Raw genomic sequence first — 20,752 nt, 5'->3', positions numbered from 1 at the left:
GATATGTGAGATGACCTGATGTGGAAAAATTATTATCACTGTTAAAATAGGTCTTAAACGCTCCGCTGTATCCAGCAGGGGGCAGCAGATACAAGCAGAGGATAACAAAATGCCTGAAAGCTCAGCGAAACTTAAACTGTACACTTGTTGATATAAACCTTTGTAGTGATGTCATGTTGATTTTTGGCTGGATTTAACTGAAGTCAAAGCCCTGTTTACACGATATATAGTGTTTGTATAATAGGAAGTGAATCATTTTATAGGTGGTAACAACTTCAGATGTAGACTTATGAGAATGAGGCCAATAAACAGAGAAGTCATTAGATCCTATTTACCTTGGCCTGGCATGTGGGCAATTTTAAACAAACCAACTACAGTCCTCATGTTGCATCGACATGTGTTGCAGTAGATCATGTAGCACGTAATATAAAAAAGAGATACATCAAAAATAGATCCTAGGTCTTTTCAAGCTTAAAACCTAAATAATTAGCATCATTTTACGCGTCTATCAACTCCACTTCAGCCTCGTCAGACATACCAACGAAGGAGGCGTGGCCTTTGTTGCCTCATTATTGCCACATTTTAAAAAATTATAATAATTTATCAAATGATGAACATCGGGAACAGAGAATGTCTGCTTAAAGGAAGCGCGCACACACACACAACTGTTCAGTGTGTGTGTTCAGGCAGATGAATCAGGGCTTTGTGGTCGTGTCGCAGGGGAATAGAGGCCACCCTGCTGGCTGCTACTGCCGATGCCGTTCTTAAACATCGCAGCGAAGCCTCAAACACCGCTCAATTCAAAGTTTATGCAAACGGTGCACATAATCCGCATCTATTTTTCTTTGCTGGACACAGATACAAAGTATCTTTTTATATAGGAAGCCATGACTGAAAATCCTTAAATGCATCACAGCATATTTTTACCACATGATAATTATTGTTTTTCATCGATACAGTTTCAAAATGTGCATAACATGTGAGTGGGCCGTTCTGCTAACGTCCTTCGTGTCACCTTCACGTCGCTGCTGATACGATCAGGTGCCTCCTCACACCCCTGCCGGCGTGTGGATGTGTAAGTGAGGGTCTGCGTGAGTGTGAGCGAGTGCGTGCGCAGAGGCGTGGTCCGTTGCGTTGCACGTTGCTAAGAGCAAATTTGGCATATAAGCGCAAAATGCGCAGCAGTCCCGTGCAGCCCGCTGCTAACGGTATTCAACAGGTACCTGAACGCACTTGTGAGCTCTCTGTCCTGAGTGGATGTTGCAGAGTTGTAGACCGGACTGCTTGCGCTCAATCCGTGTGATGGATGGATTTAAAGGCTCCTTGGATTGGAAAACTGTCATTATCCAGTGAACGGCAGACGGCTTAACTCTAGGAATATTACACCTGGGAGAAAGGTTGGCGCAATTTAGAGGTACACTGGCACTACACTTAGCTATTTAAAAAAAAAAAAACACTTTTTATTTATATTCCCATGGCAGAGAATACCTAGAATACCTTCTCTTCTTATGTTAAATTATATTATCTAAATAAACAGTTAATATTTTTTCTTTTGGGAATATTAGCACATGCAGTAGTACTGTAACGTTTTAGTAATGGGAATCCCATTAATAAGTAAAGGAATGTTCTTAATAGGAGCTGTGATATAAGAGCTAAAACAAACATTTTGATTGAGCGCTCAGTCTGAGGCAGGCTAATAACCTGCACTGTCTGTCCTGCAGTATTCCTCGCAGCATCAGTGTTTCCCCCATCATGAGGAGGTCTATTGTTTTCCCTGGCTCGCTGAGAGTAGCGATCTTCTTCCTCTGCCTGAACACGACCATCCAGGCCCTGGCCCTCACCAACTCCACCCGGCTCGAGTCCATCCTGAACAAGTACACAAACAAAGATGAGGAGTGGTGGAGGGCCAAGCCTAGAGGGAGGAGGGCCATCAGCGAGGGAGACATGCACCTCATCCTGGACCTGCACAACAAACTGCGGGGTCAGGTCTACCCTCCTGCTTCCAACATGGAGTACATGGTGAGCACCGAGGACACAGCTATCTGTAGGCCAAGTGCTGAATATTTAACAGTTCTTTCTACTGCTTAAAAGGATAAATAGTACTAATATTAATTACACTTTGAAGTTAGAACTCTGTCGTGAATATGGGGTCGTGATTAAATTTAGTACTGATAACAAGCATGCTGTCCCTCCTTACAGTAATCGCTAATGAAAGAAGTGGTTACGTTTTGTAAATGTGTCAAAATGCTGTGTGATGTATGACAGGACATTAAGGTAGATTGCAGTTAAACTTTTCATTGTTGCTTTTCTGAAACTAAAACCTCCATAGCTCTATAGCTTACGCTTATAGCTTGATACAAAAATGTTTTTGGTCTATGTAGATTTATTTCTGACCTTCTTGATAAGTGCAGTGGTTCAGTTCAGTTTTATTTAAATCCCAACAACAGTTGCCTCAAGGCTCTTTTTATTGTAAGGTAGACCCTGCAATGATGCATACAGAAAAAACCCTAACAATGAGCCCCTATGAGCAGCACTTTGGCGACAGTGGGAAGGAAAAACTCCCTTTTAACAGGAAGAAACCTCCAGCAGAACCAGGCTCAGGGAGGGGCGGGGCCATCTGCTGTGATTGGTTGAGAGAAGACAGGATGAAGAGCCTCTGTGGAAGAGAGGCAGAGATTAATAACACCTAATGATTAAATGCAGAGGGCTCTATCTAAGGCTTCGTTGACCTTTCAGATAACTTCCTACTTGTCTGAAAGGTCAGCTTTCAGCTAGTTTTAGTCACTTAACTGTACAACATAACATAATGATGGCAAAGCGTGTAATAGACGCTCCAGTCCACCATGTAGATTTCTCCAAAACATGAAATGAATGCAGAAGTTGCAGTAACAGCAGAGGGAGATGTTTTATTTCAAGCCAACATGAAAATAATCATCATTTACATTTATATGTATTTATATGTATATATGTTAGCCACCCAGCTTTATAGTAAGGACTCATACATTTGTTACTCAGTTTGTTACTTTGTGGCTTTAAATATTTTATCTCTCCCTGCTGGTAATGCAATTTCTGCATGCATGTATGTTTCACGTTTTGAAGAAGCAAAGTGTGAAATGGACACAGTGGATCGGCATGTCTATTATACGTTTAAGTGTTTTTGGTCTTCGTAGTCTATAAGTTGTCTTTGTCTCTCCCATAAGTCTCTGACAAATGATTTCGATTGCTGTGTGATTACTTTTACTAACATCCACTTCTAGAATCCTGTGCATCAGTTCTGTTGAGTGATATTCTTGTACAGATCTGCAGGTATGTGTGATGCACCTGTACAGTTAGTCTGTGGATGGACATCACTAAGCAAGCTTGTATCACCATATAAATGATGCATCTTTATAGAATAGATTAGGAGCAAGGTCTCTTTCCAGCTATTCTTTCTGTGTTTTTCATAAAAAGGCACTTTCTTGACTCTGCCAGCTAAAGACATCAGATTAGGGAATGAAAGAGAGAAAACGAGCTCTGCAGGCCAAAGCCACCGTCTGGCTCGCTCCACCTCCTGTCTCCTGTTTGCCCGCCCTTGCTGACCCTGGCCCAGGTCCAGCTCTCACCCCCGCAGTGTTTTCCTGCCCTCTACCTCAACTATCCTGCCCTCCCTCCCTCCTCTCCCTACTGAGCCTCTCCTTGCTCTATCCCTCCATTTCTCCTCTTGCTGAGTCTTTTTCTCAGTCCTACTCACTTGATCAGGCTTTTCTTTAGCATCCTCCACTTTGTCTCACAAACTCATCTCCTCCTCTTTCTTTCATCGCACCTCACGCAATCCCAAGCCAGTACTAGTTTTTATTTGAGCCTTCGCATATCTCACAGTGCACGGTGGTGCCAGTGTACACTATAAGTATTTACTCATCCGTCTTCACACGCTTTCGAAGGGTTAAGGTTAGCGTTTAATATCATGTCCCCTTTGCAGCTGTAAATGCTTCAACTCTTCTTGGAAGGCTTCATCTCAAAGGTTTTCTATCAGCTTGAGGTCAAAATTCTTCCACACCAAACCCACTCATCCATGTCTTTATGGACCTTGTTTTGTGCACTGGTGTGCAGTCATGTTGGAACATTACAGGGTCGTCCCCAAGCTGTTCCCATGATGTCTTGGTACGCTGAAGCATTAAGAGTTTCTTTAAGGAGGTGAGCCCACCTTCTGAAAAACAACCCCACGCCATAATCCCTGTCCACCAAACTCTCCACTTGACTCGCTTAGCCAAGTATTGTCTCCTGTCCTTGGTCATGTAAGGCTTGGACGCTGCTGCTTGGTCATGGTGACCCCTTCCATGAAGCTCTCCGTGCACTGTTGGTGAGTTAATCTGAAGGCCACATTAAGTTTGGAGGTCTGTGGCGATTGACTGCAGAACGTTGGCGACCGCTGCGCACTGTGCCTCAACATCCACTGGACCTGCTCTGTGTCTTTTAGTTGGCCTACCACTCAGAGAGTGATTGAAATATCTGAATTCAGTGAATGTGGTGAGTGAAAGGAAACTTTTGGCGATACAGTGAATGTTTTATGTTTCTTTAGCAGTGGATATTGTTACTTGTGGTGATGTCGTTGTAAGAAAGAGGACTGATGAAAGCCAAGTATTTAGTTTTTCAACTGCAGGATTTTGGTGCTTTTTTGAAACTTCCTGAACGTCCCCCCAATCAAAGAGACTTTATGTAGAGTAGGTTGTATAACAAGCATTTACACATACTGCTACACATACCTTTAAATAGAAAAGGATCAGTAATATTCTCTGCAGCAGTATTCTTTCTCCCAAATGTACTGCTGTAAGAATGCAGATCTTGCACTCTGTTGCAGAGGTGGTGCTGGCCAATGTCTGGAAATGGGGCTGTAGCTGAGAAGCTTAATGCTCTTAGGAATGCAAAAGAAGACGGTGACCTTTCTCCAAAGGCCAGCAGTCTATCTTCTCCTCTGCTGGATAATCAAGGGGGGAAAATAACAAACGGAGAGAATAATGAAGCGACACAGACCGTTACTCTCTGCGGCAGAAAACAGAAAAGGTTGTGATTTGTGCGTTGTTGACGTCTAAGATCAATGCAGGACAGAAGTGCCTGATATTCAGTGTTATGTGTTTGTTAACCATTAAATAAAAGTATTTATTTTTTAGGTTTAAATGATCTAAGAGAATCATTTCATTTTTGTAAATTAGTACCTTATTTCCATCTGTGCACTGTGGCTGTGAGAAGATAACAATGTGGCACTGGCAGCCAAATATGTGCAGACTGCATTCTGCTGTTAGATTAATGGTACAGATGAAAAAAGTCGTGGAACCCACCTCACTGAAACAATGCTCTATTTTTCTAAACTCATTGCAGTATAAAGCTTGTCTATCATACATGTATGGAACAAAGAAGTTTCATCTACAAAAATACAAGGAACTCAACAATAATGGTAACAAGAGAAAAGCTCCTTAATGGGGACAGAAGGATAGTTCAAATAGTGCAAAGAGTATGAAGGGAAACACCAAAGCATGTACAAGTTTGAGATCAAGATACAACAGTATCTGAGCACACCATATGTTGCTCTCTCTTAAATCACGGTCAAATTAAACTAAAGCATGCACCTGAAAGTGCCAAAAATGAAGCCGCTCAAGTGTGTCCATCAACCCTGAGAGAACTTTGTGCATTTAGTTGTAGAAGACTGGGCAAAACTACCAGTTAACAATTCTAGACACCTTTTTAAACTGAAAACTGTAGCCTATCTTTAAGGTAAGGTACTGATTAGGGATGCAACGATACCAATTTTTTCAAACCGATACCGATACTTGGATCTGAGTACTTGCCGATACAGAGTACAAAAAACGATACTTCTACCACACACACACACACACACACAAACACACAAATACAATGAATTGGAAGACAGGTTTTATTATATTCTCTGCTGATAAAAAATAAAATCTTAATAAAAATGACCACAAAAAAATTTTAAGTGAAAAATAAGCACTTCTGTTAAATTATTGCAGAGTCTCCACATTGTAATTTAACAAAATATCACTGAACTATTGGCACTGTCTCGAGCTTTCAGAATAATAAATAAACACTTCTGTTTGGAATCAAATAAATACAAATTAGGTTTGAGAATAAAATAAACCTTTCAATTATTGCAGAGTGTCCATATTGTAAACAAACAAACAAAATAATTATTGTTAAATAAATAATAAAATATAAAAAATTATAAAATAAATAATAAAAAATAATAATAATTGGCCCCCTAGTGGCCAATCTAAAAAACTACAACAGAAATGACAAGCCACCCTCTGATTAATGAAATAAGTTAGTATCGGTTCATGGTATCGGTTAACTTTTACGAGTATGAGTACACACACATTTTACAGTATCGGCCCCGATACCCGATACCAGTATCGGTATCGGTACCAGTATCGGTATCGGTATCGGTGCCGGTATCAGTATCGGTGCATCCCTAGTACTGATCATTTTGGCCTGGTGCCGGTGAAACGGTGAAACGGTGCCGGTGCTTAAACGGTGCTCAAACCGGTGCTTAAAGAATGGAGAACACAAAATTGGTCCAAAAACCTCTCATGTTCAGCTGTTTCTTTGTAAAAAGATAACTATGTTAGCCTTTTCTGCAGCTATGGGGCATATATGGTATCACTCTTGGCTGGAAGCAGCTTAAACAATGGAAAAAACACAAACTTTGTCCAAAAACCTCTGATCTAGTCTGATAAAAGAATTCTTCAGGTAAATTCTGTTTTATTTATACAGCACCAAATCACAACAACAGTCTCCTCAGGGCGCTTTATAAGTTAAAGACCTACAGTAATGTACAATGTATAATGTACAGTCATATGACCCCTTATGAGCAAGTGGGAAAGAAAAACTCCTTTTTAACAGGAAGAAACCTCCAGGCTCAGGGAGGGGCGGGGCCATCTGCTGCCACTCAACTCAGTGACACTCCCCTTTGTATTATAAGCATATTGCACTGATGATGCCTCAAATTTGACGTTTTGGTTTATTTGAAGCCAGAAGTCAGCATATTTAGACACGAGGCTTGAGTTCTATGTTATCACCTATTTTCACTCGCTATAACTGAAGCACCAGAAAAGCATGTCCCAGTGCTCCAAGAAGTACAAACAGCTCTTGATTCAGTTTCTGGAAAACTTCAAGGATAACAGTTGATAACAAGGTGATTCCCAGAGAGCTATTAGCAAAAAACTTGCCAGATATCAGCATGGTGTGTCCTTTGAAGAAGCTGTACAAGTGGAGGATAAAAGAATGTCATGGTTTGAGCTGGACTTCTGTGCTCATAATTCCATTAATTTTAGCAACAACACCAAAGTACTGTCAGATTTTGATCTACCATGTAATACCATCTGGAAATAATTTGATTAGCAACAGTTTAAAATACACAGTGTCCCTCTGTGTGTTCTATCAGTCATGGATTGGCCTCACAAAAATCCAGACATCAGCGTTAATGAAGCATTGTGGGATCATTTTGACAGAACAAAAGGTAGATAACCTTCAAAGAAGAGCTTTATAATCTCCTTCAAGCCCAGTAAACTATTCCAAAAACTATTTGAAGGAATAACAAGAAGAGCATTGAAGCTGTGTTAAAGAATAAAAGGGCAAATTGATTTTTCAAGTTTGTACAATTCTGAAAAGCCAGTCAAATGAAGATTCTTGCCTTATATATTGTATTTCTATTTGTTTTGCACATTTCAATAAATCACTGGGTTCATCCCTGGGGCCTACTCAGGACATGGAGAGATTATATTTGTCAGCTGGCTTGTAAATGATTAGGTTTCCCACCCCTCCACCCCCATTATATCTGCAGCCCGTTCTCACTCCTGAGGCGTAACATGCCGACGTTTTGTCACGTCCCGCGGCGTTCCTGAGGAACGCAAAAGGAGACCTTCGGCGTTCTTATGGTACGCGGCGGGTTATGGCTGAAATCCAGTGCAATGACGCTCCCGCGGTAATAGACGTACCAGCCCTGTATTCCAGCCCTAAACCTAACCTTATCCCTAGCCCTAACCATAACCTTTTTCCTGACCTTAACCAGGACTTTAATGATGTTAAATAGCGTGTTTCTAAGCGATTTGAAGAAAAAGAGCGAACATGTGTAGATTGAGTCCATACGGTTCTCATATTTCCTCATTTTTCCGAGGTCGTCATTTAGGAACGTGGTGGGTAGCCGAAAACGTAATATGTTGACGATTTGTCACCTAGCGTAAAATGTTACGCTTTGGGAGTGAGAACGTGTTGGTTTCCCACCCCTCCACCCCCATTATATCTGCAGGAGGTGGCCAGGTTAGGGAAGTGTGGGCTTCTCTGCTGGTTGGCTGGGTGGATAGATGGTGCTGCATCTATCTCTCATTTTCTAGTTAAAAAAGCGACTTTTGTGCAGTTTTGCATATCATGTCTTATCACACATTATTGCAACATGCTCTCAACATGGAGTTTTAATATTGTATGAATACTTAATCTGCACTGAAAATACACGAGAACTCTAACATTTACAACATCATGTTAAGAAAACTTTGAAAACGACACCACGTCGGTAATACTAAAGAATTCTCTATATTGTTTATCTATCAGCCAAAGCTGGACTGTGGCCAGAAATCTCCAGTCCAAATATCACTTTTCCACTCAGGCATGAACAACAACTTGCACTACAATGTGCAAGTGTGTGTAAGCCTTAGTCTAAACATATGGAACGTATTATGGTGGTCAAAGCAGTTACAACTCAACACTTAAACATTATCCTATTAGTTTTGACGTGCGATAGCTCTAATGCAACTAAACAGTATGCCGGCAGACTGCACACTGCACCTATTCTTCTCCCTCCCCAACAGAGTCAACAGTAAATTAACTTTGCCGCGACATTAAAATTGCGCAGCCCCCAGTCGGCTCTCTTTAAAATAAGAGGTATGGGAGAAAGTTTCAGGTATTTTCAGCTGATTTTCTTAAGCTTCTCTGGAAAAGATGGCATCAGTCCTTAAAACAGAAAGTCTCTGTGCTCCTGTGTTTGTTAGTTACTTTCTTTGGGGGGGGGGGGGGGGGGGTCTTTGCTTTTTCTAACTCTCAGATTGTTTTATGAGGCAGAACTTACTGGAAACAAGCTGAAACAACTGCACTGAATAGTAGCACAAAGCTGTCAGTTGAAGTGGTGGTCTCTCATGTGTGTGTCTGTGTGTGCTAGAGTGTATAGGCCTCGTTTTGACTATATGGTGTCAAATTTGCAAGAGGCATGCATACAGTCACAGTGCTTTCAAGTAAAGACCAGGTCAATTTTTGAGGTGAAATGAAATAACACATCAAGTTTGTGTGGTTACCTTTAGATCTTTTTTTATGGCAGCCTCAAATCTCAAAAAATGGGCCCTTTTGGAAAGTGTAAATAAATTTAATGCAATGATTTACAAATGTCATAAAGCTGTATTTTATTCACAATTGAGCATAGAAAACATATCAAATGGTTGAACCGGAGAAATAAGTATTTGATCATTTTTAATTTGATGACAGCAACACGTCTCCAAAAAGTTGGGACAGGTCAAGAAAAGGCTGGAAAAATTAAGTGGAACTGCTGGAGAACATTGTGTAACTAATTATGTCATGAAACTACTGTGTGGCAAGCAGTGTGTCCACCCAAATGCAAGACTTGGAAGGCAGGAATGAATGAAAAAAGCAGCTTTACTGCTGTTACGTGCAAGACTACATAGTATTCCTGACTGCAGAGCAGGACCAGGGACACAGATAACTAGGAAACATGAATCAGGGAAACATACAGCCAGAATGCAAGAGGAGAATCAGGACAATAAAGGTCGAGAGGAAACGGGTGGGAAACACAGCAGAAACAAATCAGGACTAACAAGAGAGGGGAAGGCAGACAAGACAAGAGACTATCAAAATAAAACAGGAGATACAATTAACTCTGAGACAGAATTAAACTTGACAAACACTAAAGACAGACACAGAGACAAGACCGGAGGAAGAGAAGGGAACACAAAAGGGAACTTAGAAACATGTCATCAACAAAACAAGGGGCGAAAGGCATGAAACAACAAAAGGTCATAAATACAGGGACTTTAAAATCAAACCACTAATAGGAGACTATAAACCCTGAACATAATTTCCTTCTCAAATCCCCCCAAAATGTAAATCCATGTAAATTAGGCTGGAGGAAATGGAAAACCTCTGTGGTCAGATGAAACAAATACTACGTTATTTCTTTCAAATCATAATAGCAATAAAATATTAGCTGCCCTAACTTTATCCAAGAACCTGTGTGTGTGTGTGTGTGTGTGTGTGTGTGTGTGTGTGTGTGTGTGTGTGTGTGTGTGTGTGTGTGTGTGTGTGTTTCTTGAAATCTTTGTGGTGAAAAATGCGTGTGCTCCTCAGGTTTGGGATTACGAGTTGGAGAGGAGTGCAGAGCACTGGGCTCACAGCTGCAGATGGGAACATGGACCAAGTCACATGCTGACACAAATAGGCCAAAACCTCGGAGCACACTGGGGCAGGTGCGTGCAGGGAAGTGTCACATGTTTGACAGCTCTGAACAGACGTATCTTTGTCTCCAATACTGTGTATTTAAAGTTGTACACTTTTAAACGTCTCAGCAGTTTAACAGCTAACATCTTAACCCTCCAGGGCTAAAACGTGGTAAAGTAGATCAGTTCTGTCTTGACATCTGTAAACAATTTCCTACTCAGTTTATTCAGTCATTTATTTTGTGTCAAATGAATAAAAATTGAAATCTGTTTGTAAACCTCTGTGAATTTTATTTAAGACAGGAGGATGTTCATTAATGACTTGGGATGACCAGCTTTAAGCCAATCAGGCGGTTTCAGTCAGACCCCCAACGTCAAACCAAGAAATCTTTCATCTCGAGTTCAGAACGGACTTCAGGAGTGGATGATGTGATGATAGCTACATCCATCTATTATACTTTTAACACTTTTTCTATCACATCAGGGACCGACCGCCAACCTACCATGTCCAGGCCTGGTATGATGAGGTGAGGTATTATAGCTATCCCTACGCCCAGGAGTGCAACCCACACTGTCCATTCAGGTGTTCGGGACCTGTTTGTACTCATTATACTCAGGTAATTGTCTTAAAAGTCACTAGTGATCATATGTTTCTTTCATTTAACAAAATCATATTTACTGGTGTAAAAATATCTGGGATATCAAAAGTTCTTCTATTTAATTGTAATTACAATTTGAGGAATGAGCTAAATTTAATCAAGAAAATTTGTGCAACTAGGTTGTTTATTTGCTTTAAAATGAATATTTAATGATAACTACTCACAAAACTGAGTAAAATATGACATTATATAACTGTGAATGCGTACTACAACCCATAATTACCCCTGCCTTTTTGAAATTCTGTTACATGATACAACTCGTCTGTTTGTGTGTGTGTGTGTGTTTTGTTTTTTGTTTAGTTGGTGTGGGCGACCAGTAATCGCATTGGCTGTGCCATCAACGTGTGTTACAACATGAATGTGTGGGGAATGATCTGGGCCAAAGCGGTCTATCTGGTCTGCAACTACTCCCCGCCGTAAGTTTTCACCCATGAACACATTAGAAAATGTTTCCATGCTGCTTCAGTGAAAGAAGAGAGGAGTCAGAGGTAAACATCATCATTTTAATGAGTGAGTAGCTCACGACCAGAGATGGGCAGTAACTACTGTAATCCGATTACTTTTTTCTAGTAACGAGTAAAGTAAGGGGTTACTGTTGCAAAAACGGTAATTAGATTACCGTTACTTTCCCGTAGGAACGCTGCGTTACTGCGTTACTAAAACTGTGATTTTTTTGCGAGAATGTCTCATGACAGTGACGTAAGCGAGTGAGACGTTCGTGACAACAGCTGTGTGCAGATCAACAATGGATCATATATCGAGTGCAGAGAGAGTATGAGCGTGCAGCGTTTAAAGCGTGGAAGTACTGACCTTACTTTGAGTTTGATTCCATAAAAAGTGACAAAAACATTAGTGTCCGTTGTGCGTGGGAAGAAAACTTCTTTTTACAGCGAAAAACCCCTAAACTTCCAAACAAGCACCGAGTAGCTACGACGTAATGGGAAACCCACAGAGAAACACGCGGATTCTTCCACTGACCGCTGCACACCTGCACCAGGGTAACCCTCCGCCTACCCCACTCCTGCTTTACAGGTGAAAATAGAGCAACAGGACCGCTAGTCTTTGACTTTATTTATTTTCTGCTGTGTTTTACTTGCATCTATTTGAAAGACTGAGTGTAAACACAAAAAGATATTTTATTTTATGAGCTGGAATGTGCAGAAAATAGGTTTAAATGTTAAACTAATTTCTTCCAGTCAGTGAATGTTGCATTTAATTTAATTTTTGCTTGATGCATAAAGTTAAAAGATTAAAACTAATAAAACAAGTTTTAAAAAGAGACTTTTCCATTTGATTACATTTTGTATGATGATTATGTAGAAAAAGTAGAATTGGGCTGAAAGATCTATCACTTTATCACCTATTCAGGTTGTAAATCGTGTTTTTAAAAGGTAACTAAGTAACTAAGTAATTAATTACTTTTGAAAATAAGTAATCAGTAAAGTAACGGGATTACTTTTTGGGGGAAGTAATCAGTAATTAGTTACTGATTACTTTTTTCAAGTAACTTGACCAACACTGCTCACGACACAGGTCTGTCATCAGCAATCACAAAAATGATTAAGCAATAACAGAAATTTACAAAGGCCAAAAGGCCTGCAGTTACTTTATTTAATTTTTGTTCCTACTGCTTACATATTTTAATTTCTTTACATGGAAGAAAAGAAATATAAAACTAAAGGTTCTGCACTTCCTGGCAGGTTACAACTGTGATAAAAAAAAATCAGTATTATCATTTCTTTCGTTTGTTTTCTTGTTTTTTTTCCAGAGGCAACTGGTGGGGTCATGCTCCATACAAATACGGGACTCCCTGCTCTGCCTGTCCAGCGAGCTATGGTGGGGGGTGCAGGGACAACCTCTGCTATAAACGTGGGTTATTGCCTATTTAACTCATGTGTTATTCACATGTTTATTATTATCTTTATTGTATTTTAGTCATTTATATCACTGTGGAGGTTTCCCATGATTTTGACCATTTATACTGAGCCAATGTGCTGTTTGCATAGTTAAATCAAGAAGAACTAGATAGATAGATTAGAGATTAGATAAAACTTTATTAATCCCTCGGGTGGGTTCCTCCGGGAAATTCGGTTTCCAATAGCACAGCATCGACAGAAGTTACAGAATGTGAGCAGAAATATACCATATATACACATATATATAAATACAGAGAATACAAAAGGGATAAATAGAATAAATGGGAATAAGAATACAAGGGAATTGCACATTTCAGGTATTGTGAGTCTATTGCACCGTTGGATATGAACAAAAAGTATTGCACAGTGAAGAGGCACTACAGCTTAGTTGTTCCCCCCTCCTTTGTCCCCCTGTTTCCCCTCCCCTTCCCCTCCAGAGAGGAGTTAAACAGTCTGATGGTGTGTGGGACAAAGTTTTTAAGTCTGTTGGTTCTTGTCTTTGGGAGAAGCAACCTGTCACTGAACAGACTCTTCTGGTTGTTTATGGCCGTGTGCAGAGGATGCCCAGCATTGTTCATAAAGTCCAGCAGTTTCTTTAGTGTCCTTTTCTCTGCCACTGTCACCAGAGTGTCCAGCTTCATGCCGACCACAGAGCCAGCCTTCCTGATCAGTTTTTCCAGCCTGGATGATCCTTCTTTGCTGTGCTGCTCCCCCAGCACACCACAGCATAGAAAAGTACTCCAGCAACCACCAGCTGGTAAAACATCCTCAGGAGCTTCCTGCAGATGTTGAAAGACCTCAGCCTCCTGAGGAAGTACAGTCTGCTTTGGGCTTTTTTGTACAGGTGCTGCGTGTTGCATGAGCAGTCCAGTTTGTTGTCCACCCACAGCCCGAGGTACTTGTATGTGTTGTCCACCTCCACCTCCTCTCCCTCTATCTGAACTGGCAGTGGACCTGGTCTGGACCTCCCGAAGTCCACTACCAGTTCCTTAGTCTTTGAGGTGTTGAGTTGCAGGTGATTTCTGTGACTCCATGTGACGAAGTTCCTCACCAGACTCCTGTACTCCTCTTCCTGGTCATCCCAGATACACCCCATGATGGCTGTGTCGTCTGCAAACTTCTGAATGTGGCATAATTCAGAGTTGTAGCAGAAGTCAGAGGTGTACAGGGTGAAGAGAAGAGGGGACAGCACAGCTCCCTGTGGTGCTCCTGTGCTGCTGACCACAGTGTCAGACGTGATGTCCTTCAGCCTGACGTACTGTGGTCTGTCAGTGAGGTAGTCGGAGATCCAAGCCACCAGGCAGGAGTCCACCTGCATCCTGTTTAGCTTCTCCTGGAGCAGACAGGGCCGGATGGTGTTAAAGGCACTGGAAAAGTCAAGAAACAGGATCCTGAGCATTTTCCTGTCCTGGGCATGTTGTACCTGTGGTCGGAGGAGGTTGAGGAAGAGCCGCTCTAGAGTCTTCATAAGATGTGACGTCAGTGCCACCGGTCGGAAGTCATTCAGCTCATCGGGCCGGTTCCTTTTGGGGACCGGTACGATGCAAGATGTCTTCCATTGGGCGGGCACTCTCCACAGTCGCAGACTGGGATTGAAGACTCGTTGTAGCGGCTCCTCAAGTTCAGCAGCACACGCCTTTAGCATCCTAGCATCCTACTACTAAAAAATGTATGAAAAATGTATTCAGCTCCTAAAAATTGAAGAACCACAACGGACTGTGTTTTCAGACGGAGGTGTTGACAGGCGTCCGGCTCCTGAGATTGAGGAGACCAATTACATTGAACCCGAACCAGAACCAGTAAGAGACGGAGAACCCCGACCCAGGGCTCAGGCTCCAAGCTCCTCGCCCAGTGACAACCTGGAAAGAGACATGGTTGTCAGCACAGAGCAGATGTGTAAGGATGAACTCCTGTTACTATAGCTCCCTGAGTAACAGATATGAATGCAACATTAATACTGACGAGTTTGTGTACTTAAGGCCAACAGGTGGACTGTGAGACCAAGCTGAGGGACCAGTGCAAGGGAACAACCTGTAACAGGTAGATGATGTGTATAGATTAACTTATTATGATTAGTAGAAACAGACTTGGCTTCAGTACCACTATGATCTTCACTGTGGTTTCTGTCCACAGATATGAGTGCCCACCCGGTTGCCTTGAAAGGCCTGGAAAAGTCGTTGGGACTGGATACTATGATATGGTGAAAACTCACAAGTAACAGCACTCGTGTGTTCTTTCATTTATTATTCTTTTGTATAAACCAATGTTTGCTTGATTGATGCAGCAATCCAGTGTGTGTGGAGCTGCGCTACACTTTGGTGTTATTGACAATGATGGAGGATGGATCGATGTGACCAGACTGGGCAGAAAACAACATTTCACCAAGTCATACAAGAATGGTATTCAATCCATTGGGTATGACTCGGTCTCTGTATTTATGTCTATTTATTAAGCTTTATACTTTGGCTGTTTAATTGTGATGGATGGTTTACTGCCATTTTTGTCAACTTTACAGGAAAAACAGAAGTGCAAATTCTTTTAAAGTTGAGTCTGTGCCTGGTAAGAAGTTCATTTCTCATAGCCACAGAAATACTGTAGCATATTGTTTTTGCTGTGCTTTGTCAACTGTTTTTTTTCTCCAGTCAAGGCAGTAAGATGTGATACCACAGTGGCGCTTTTCTGTCCTTTCAAGAAACCTGTACGACACTGTCCCAGGTAACGTGTGTTGATTACAGCTATGACCTTTATGACCACCAAAGGTAAAAGTAGAGTCACTGCTGTCACCTGTATACATACATTTTTGTGCATCTTTGAATTTGTCTTAACAACTGGTGTGTACTTTATCATTTATAGTTTCCTTCCTCTTTTCTTTTCTTTTCTTTATCAAAAACTGGTTTAAATTTGAGCTGATTAGTCAAGTTTTGTCTGACCTTACCTTAGCTCTGGCTTTTCCCAGGTTGTATTGTCCTAGGAACTGTTTGCGTGAGACCCAAGCACGAGTTATTGGGACAAAATACTACTCAGACGTAAGTTTTTGCATTATTGTCCTCACTTTGGGTAACAATTAGGGATGGGTATCGTTTAGGTTTTATCCGATACCGGTGCCAAACCGGTACTTTTGAAACGGTGCCGGTGCTTAAACGGTGCTCAAACCGGTGCTTAAAGAATGAAGAACACAAAATTGGTCCAAAAACCTCTCATGTTCAGCTGTTTTTTTTGTAAAAAGATAACAATGTTAGCCTTTTCTGCAGCTATGGGGCATATATGGTATCACTCTTGGCTGGAAGCAGTGCTTAAACAATGGAAAAAACACAAACTTTGTCCAAAAACCTCTCATGTTTAACTGTTTTCCACTTTTTCTTTGGTCATTTTAGCCTTTTTGTCCAGGGTGAAGGGAGTATCTGCCATCAAACAAGAAGACAGCCGCACGTAGCTATGATGATTTATGGTGGTTTGCTAGTTCACCTTACATGCATTAATGTAATAACGTGGTTAGCCTACTCAACGTAAATTACACACGAACAACATTGAGCTACTCACGCAGAGAAGAACGGCTGCTGCTGCATCATCATCCTCATCATTTCTGCTACACTGGCAGGGCTAGGGGCCAGGACTCTCCTCTTCGGGTTTTTGGGGGATGTTGCAAACTCCGGGTCGATAACAGGCACCACACCCGCAGTAGATGCGCTCGGTGTGAGGTCTCGCAGCAAGCTATCAAATACGGCGCATTTCTCGGCTTTTAAAAAAACACTATACGTCTCCAGGTGTTTCATCAGATTTGAGGTGTTACCTCCTTTGACAGTATCACAGTATCAGCTTAAAGCACTTGTTGCAGCTGCTGAGTTTGCATCTTTTGCTGTGAAGTACAGCCAGACTTTGACCGCTTCGCCTTGGGCATTTTTAATCTGTAGCTCTGCTCTAAAAGAACGTACGTACCTGGACCCGCCTACTATCCTCGGAAACCTAAAATGATTGGCTAGAATCTAAAGTGTATCACAGCTCAGGAAAAAAAGCACCGAAATAAAGCACCGAAATGTGCGCTGCTTTTCGGTCTGGTTACTACCGTTTATGTCAGAACCGGTGCCATCATGGCACCGGATACCGGTACCCATCCCTAGTAACAATAGTAATTTGTTACTTAACGTCTAAGATAAACCAGAAGACTTCACACTCAGATATCAAATGCATTGCATCTGTAAGACCTGAAGTTAATGCAGCCTTAAGTACTGTTGTAATTCAAACCTCTGCTCAGTTTTTAACAACACAAGCAGCTGCATTTGATAATGTGAACACACAGAGTGCCACAGTATAATGCTGATAGGTTAGAGGTGCTTTTCTGACTCATTGTCTTGGCCCATCCAGAAGTCGAGTATCTGCAGAGCGGCCATTCATGCTGGAGTGATCAAGAACGAGTCAGGAGGTTACCTTGATGTGATGCCAGTGGACAAGAAGAGGCATTATAGCGGCAGCTATCAGAATGGCATCACCTCAGAAAGGTAACATCTCATTCCAGTTAATGCAATTGGCCTGAATAATGCAGCGTGTGCGTATTTGATTGGCATCTAGAGAGATGTTTTGTTCTAAAGGTCCATGCTTTTCATGTAACATGTGTCCTTTTTGCTTTTCCTCTTCCAGCCTACCAAACCCCACAGGAGCAAAAGCCTTCAGAGTGTTTGCAGTCATCTGAAAACCTCTCGAAAGACAAAGTACCCTCAAATCCAGCTTCATCCACTTCAAATCCAGCAAACCTACTCATTATCAATTTACAACCTATAATTATGTACATTCCTACAGTGAGCACATCGGTGTTACTGACACTGTCACTAAAAGTGTAACTCAAGGCTTTGCTTCTATCTTTGGCCATGACTGAATCACTGTCCAGTAATAATGTAGCAATAATCTGTCTCATATCTTTCCCTGAACATCTTGAGCTGACCATAGACATGATGCCACAACAAGCTGTTTTTAGCTTTCAAAGCTGTGTTTAAAGCATCAGATTTATTACCTTTCCAGCCGCTTCGTGACATTTTAAAAAGACTAAAATCAGCTGTGTTTGCTGACTAATTTAAAAAGCGCATGCATCACATCTATGTAGAAAAAAAGAAGGTAAAACACTGTTTCAATTTAGTCAGTCCTAGGTGTGTCTATGGAGGAACAAATTGGCCATATTAACATAATATAAGATAATGAAGTATAAAATGACAAAAAAAATCCAAAACATATATATGTTATTACACATACTGGCTACAAATGTTAAATACAGAGTCCTTCAAATATGCAAAGTTGGTTCCTCATGGCATAAATGTATCAATTTATCACAATGCTGAAATCTTATTGTCAGTTTAACATGCACAGAAAGGAATTTTAAATGATACAATTTTGAATTAACATCAGAGAATCGTAAAGTTTACATAAAGACACAATACTTTGAGCGGCATTCATCACCAGTGTTGGTCAAGTTACTTGAAAAAAGTAATCAGTTACTAATTACTGATTACTTCCCCAAAAAAGTAATCCCGTTACTTTACTGATTACTTATTTTCAAAAGTAATTAATTACTTAGTTACTTTTTAAAAACACGATTTACAACCTGAATAGGTGATAAAGTGATAGATCTTTCAGCCCAATTCTACTTTTTCTACATAATCATCATACAAAATGTAATCAAATGGAAAAGTCTCTTTTTAAAACTTGTTTTATTAGTTTTAATCTTTTAACTTTATGCATCATGTAAAAATTTAATTATCTGCAACATTCTCTGACCGGAAGAAATTAGTTTAACATTTAAACCTATTTTCTGCACATTCCAGCACATAAAATAAAATATTTTGTGTGTTTACACTCAGTCTTTCAAATAGATGCAAGTAAAACACAGCAGAAAATAAATAAAATCAAAGACTAGCGGTCCTGTTGCTCTATTTTCACCTGTAAAGCAGGAGTGGGGTAGGCGGAGGTTTACCCTGGTGCAGGTGTGCAGCGGTCAGTGGAAGAATCCGCGAGTTTCTCTGTGAGTTTCCCATTACGTCGTAGCTACTCGGTGCTTGTTTGGAAGTTTAGGGTTTTTTTCGCTGTAAAAAGAAGTTTTCTTCCCACGCACAACGGACACTAATGTTTTTGTCATTTTTTATGGAATCAAACTCAAAGTAAGGTCAGTACTTCCACGCTTTAAACGCTGCACGTTCATACTCTCTCTGCACTCGATATATGATCCATTGTTGATCTGCACACAGCTGTTGTCACAAACGTCGCACTCGCTTACGTCACTGTCATGAGACACTCTCGCAAAAAATCACGGTTTTAGTAACGCAGTAACGCAGCGTTCCTACGGGAAAGTAACGGTAATCTAATTACCGTTTTTGCAATAGTAATCCCTTACTTTACTCGTTACTTGTTACTTTACTCGTTACTTGCCCATCTCTGTTCATCACTGGTGCAGAAATTATTATTCGTTTCGGTTTTCTGATACGTCTGGTTGGGGTCTCCAAATATTCTGTCTGGTTATAGTGTTAATATACACACTTAACATGGATATTACATATTTTTGTATATAATGTTGTAAATAATACTGAAAGCACGCTTGCTATTCTCCTCTTTTTAATGTACAATTTAACAGCCATGCAAGTCTATGCACAGTAATTGCCACAACAGCTTCTGTATGCAGAACGTGCATCTGCCCCTCAAGCTTTTATTGTCGTTTTTGAGTGAATATGTTGATATGACTGTAAATATTGTATGTGTGCATGTGTAACAGATATTTTTATATTTTATTCTGCATTCCTAGCTCTTGGTTTTGTTTTTTACATTTTTATAAGTGGACCTGGCTGGCCAGGAATGCGCATGGCATAATCTTAATTCCCAAAAATTCTTAAAAAGTATTAAAAATGTACAAAAGTATATATTGTGTCATTCTCTGACTTTATTAAAGACTTTTGTGCTTAAAAAACATTCAGCTTGAATGACTCAGCAACCTTGTAGTGTGTAAATCCTGCTAACCCCAAGTTAAATCTGCTCCTGGGTTTACATTGTATTACATTACACATGTTTTCAGTTCTTGCGCACAGATGGTTGTGAACATGTGGCTGAGTGGCCACATTATTTTAATATCAGTCCCTTCAGCTTCCAGATAGCCTGAGGAATGCAGGCATTAACATTTCAACATCATCTCAAATTCAGCTGCTGAGAAAACTTGAGAGAAGTTTCTTTCTCGCAAATTGTGGGTGTTTCCGGGTACTGAAGGGAGCACGGAGGAAGAGAAAAGTGCTTGTTTCAGTTCCAGCCAGTAGATCTTATCCACCAGTTGGCTTATGCATGTTTTAAACATAAGAAAAGCACTTACTGAAACACAGAATTAACAACAACCTGTCAATCTGACAGGTTTTGGTGAAAGAGGGTGTGTGCAAAAGAGAATAAACACATAAAATATTATTTTTGTTAATACTTTAAATTGTTTGTTTTTTTAAAAGTTCATTTTGGATTCATTTGAAGAATCAAAAATATCCCATTTCCATTTCCAAATGCCACAGAGGAAGTCTGGCATTTAGCTCGTGTTAAAGGTTTTATCTTTCGCTCGCGGTTCTTTATCACTTCTGGTTTTTAGAGCGTTTGATCTCAGCTCTGTGATGTCAGTGTACTCAGGCCCCCTCGCTGTGCTAGCAGCCACATGCACAAAGACCAACTTTGTGTTTTGTTG

At 40.7% G+C, this 20,752-nt stretch overlaps 1 protein-coding gene across 3 annotated transcripts; it reads left to right on the top strand.

Moving 5' to 3' along the window:
- The first annotated feature begins 718 nt into the window (after positions 1-718).
- On the top strand, positions 719-20,526 carry LOC146498435 (cysteine-rich secretory protein LCCL domain-containing 1-like). 3 transcript variants are annotated; one of them, XR_014870910.1, is made up of 16 exons: positions 720-1,414; positions 1,722-2,019; positions 10,399-10,517; positions 10,972-11,104; positions 11,447-11,562; positions 12,915-13,015; positions 14,791-14,958; positions 15,042-15,102; positions 15,196-15,262; positions 15,347-15,477; positions 15,578-15,621; positions 15,705-15,777; positions 16,019-16,088; positions 17,425-17,558; positions 17,698-18,515; positions 19,499-20,509. XR_014870910.1 is itself a non-coding variant. In XM_085141659.1 (15 exons), exons 2-15 carry the CDS (start codon positions 1,753-1,755, stop codon positions 17,747-17,749), a joined length of 1,536 nt encoding a protein of 511 aa, XP_084997785.1. In that variant the 5' UTR covers positions 719-1,397; positions 1,722-1,752; the 3' UTR covers positions 17,750-20,526. The 3 variants fall into 3 exon arrangements, 2 of the variants coding, with proteins under 2 accessions (XP_084997785.1, XP_084997784.1); XM_085141659.1 differs by having other exon boundaries at positions 719-1,397; positions 17,698-20,526; XM_085141658.1 differs by having other exon boundaries at positions 17,698-20,526.
- The last annotated feature ends 226 nt before the right edge of the window (positions 20,527-20,752 follow it).

The sequence above is a fragment of the Neolamprologus multifasciatus genome, chromosome 18, assembly GCF_963576455.1.
Source record: "Neolamprologus multifasciatus chromosome 18, fNeoMul1.2, whole genome shotgun sequence".
NCBI lineage: Eukaryota > Metazoa > Chordata > Actinopteri > Cichliformes > Cichlidae > Neolamprologus > Neolamprologus multifasciatus.
The sequence above is the reverse complement of the archived record's forward strand: the minus strand, read 5'-3'. Positions and strand labels throughout refer to the sequence as shown.

Bases quoted from the DNA above. Each gene is read 5' to 3' on its own strand.
- LOC146498435 (XM_085141659.1), top strand. From the start codon at position 1,753: ATGAGGAGGTCTATTGTTTTCCCTGGCTCGCTGAGAGTAGCGATCTTC. The intron at 11,563-12,914 runs GTAAGTTTTCAC...TTTTTTTTCCAG, and splicing joins GTCTGCAACTACTCCCCGCC to AGGCAACTGGTGGGGTCATG. The intron at 15,478-15,577 runs GTATGACTCGGT...TCAACTTTACAG, and splicing joins AATGGTATTCAATCCATTGG to GAAAAACAGAAGTGCAAATT.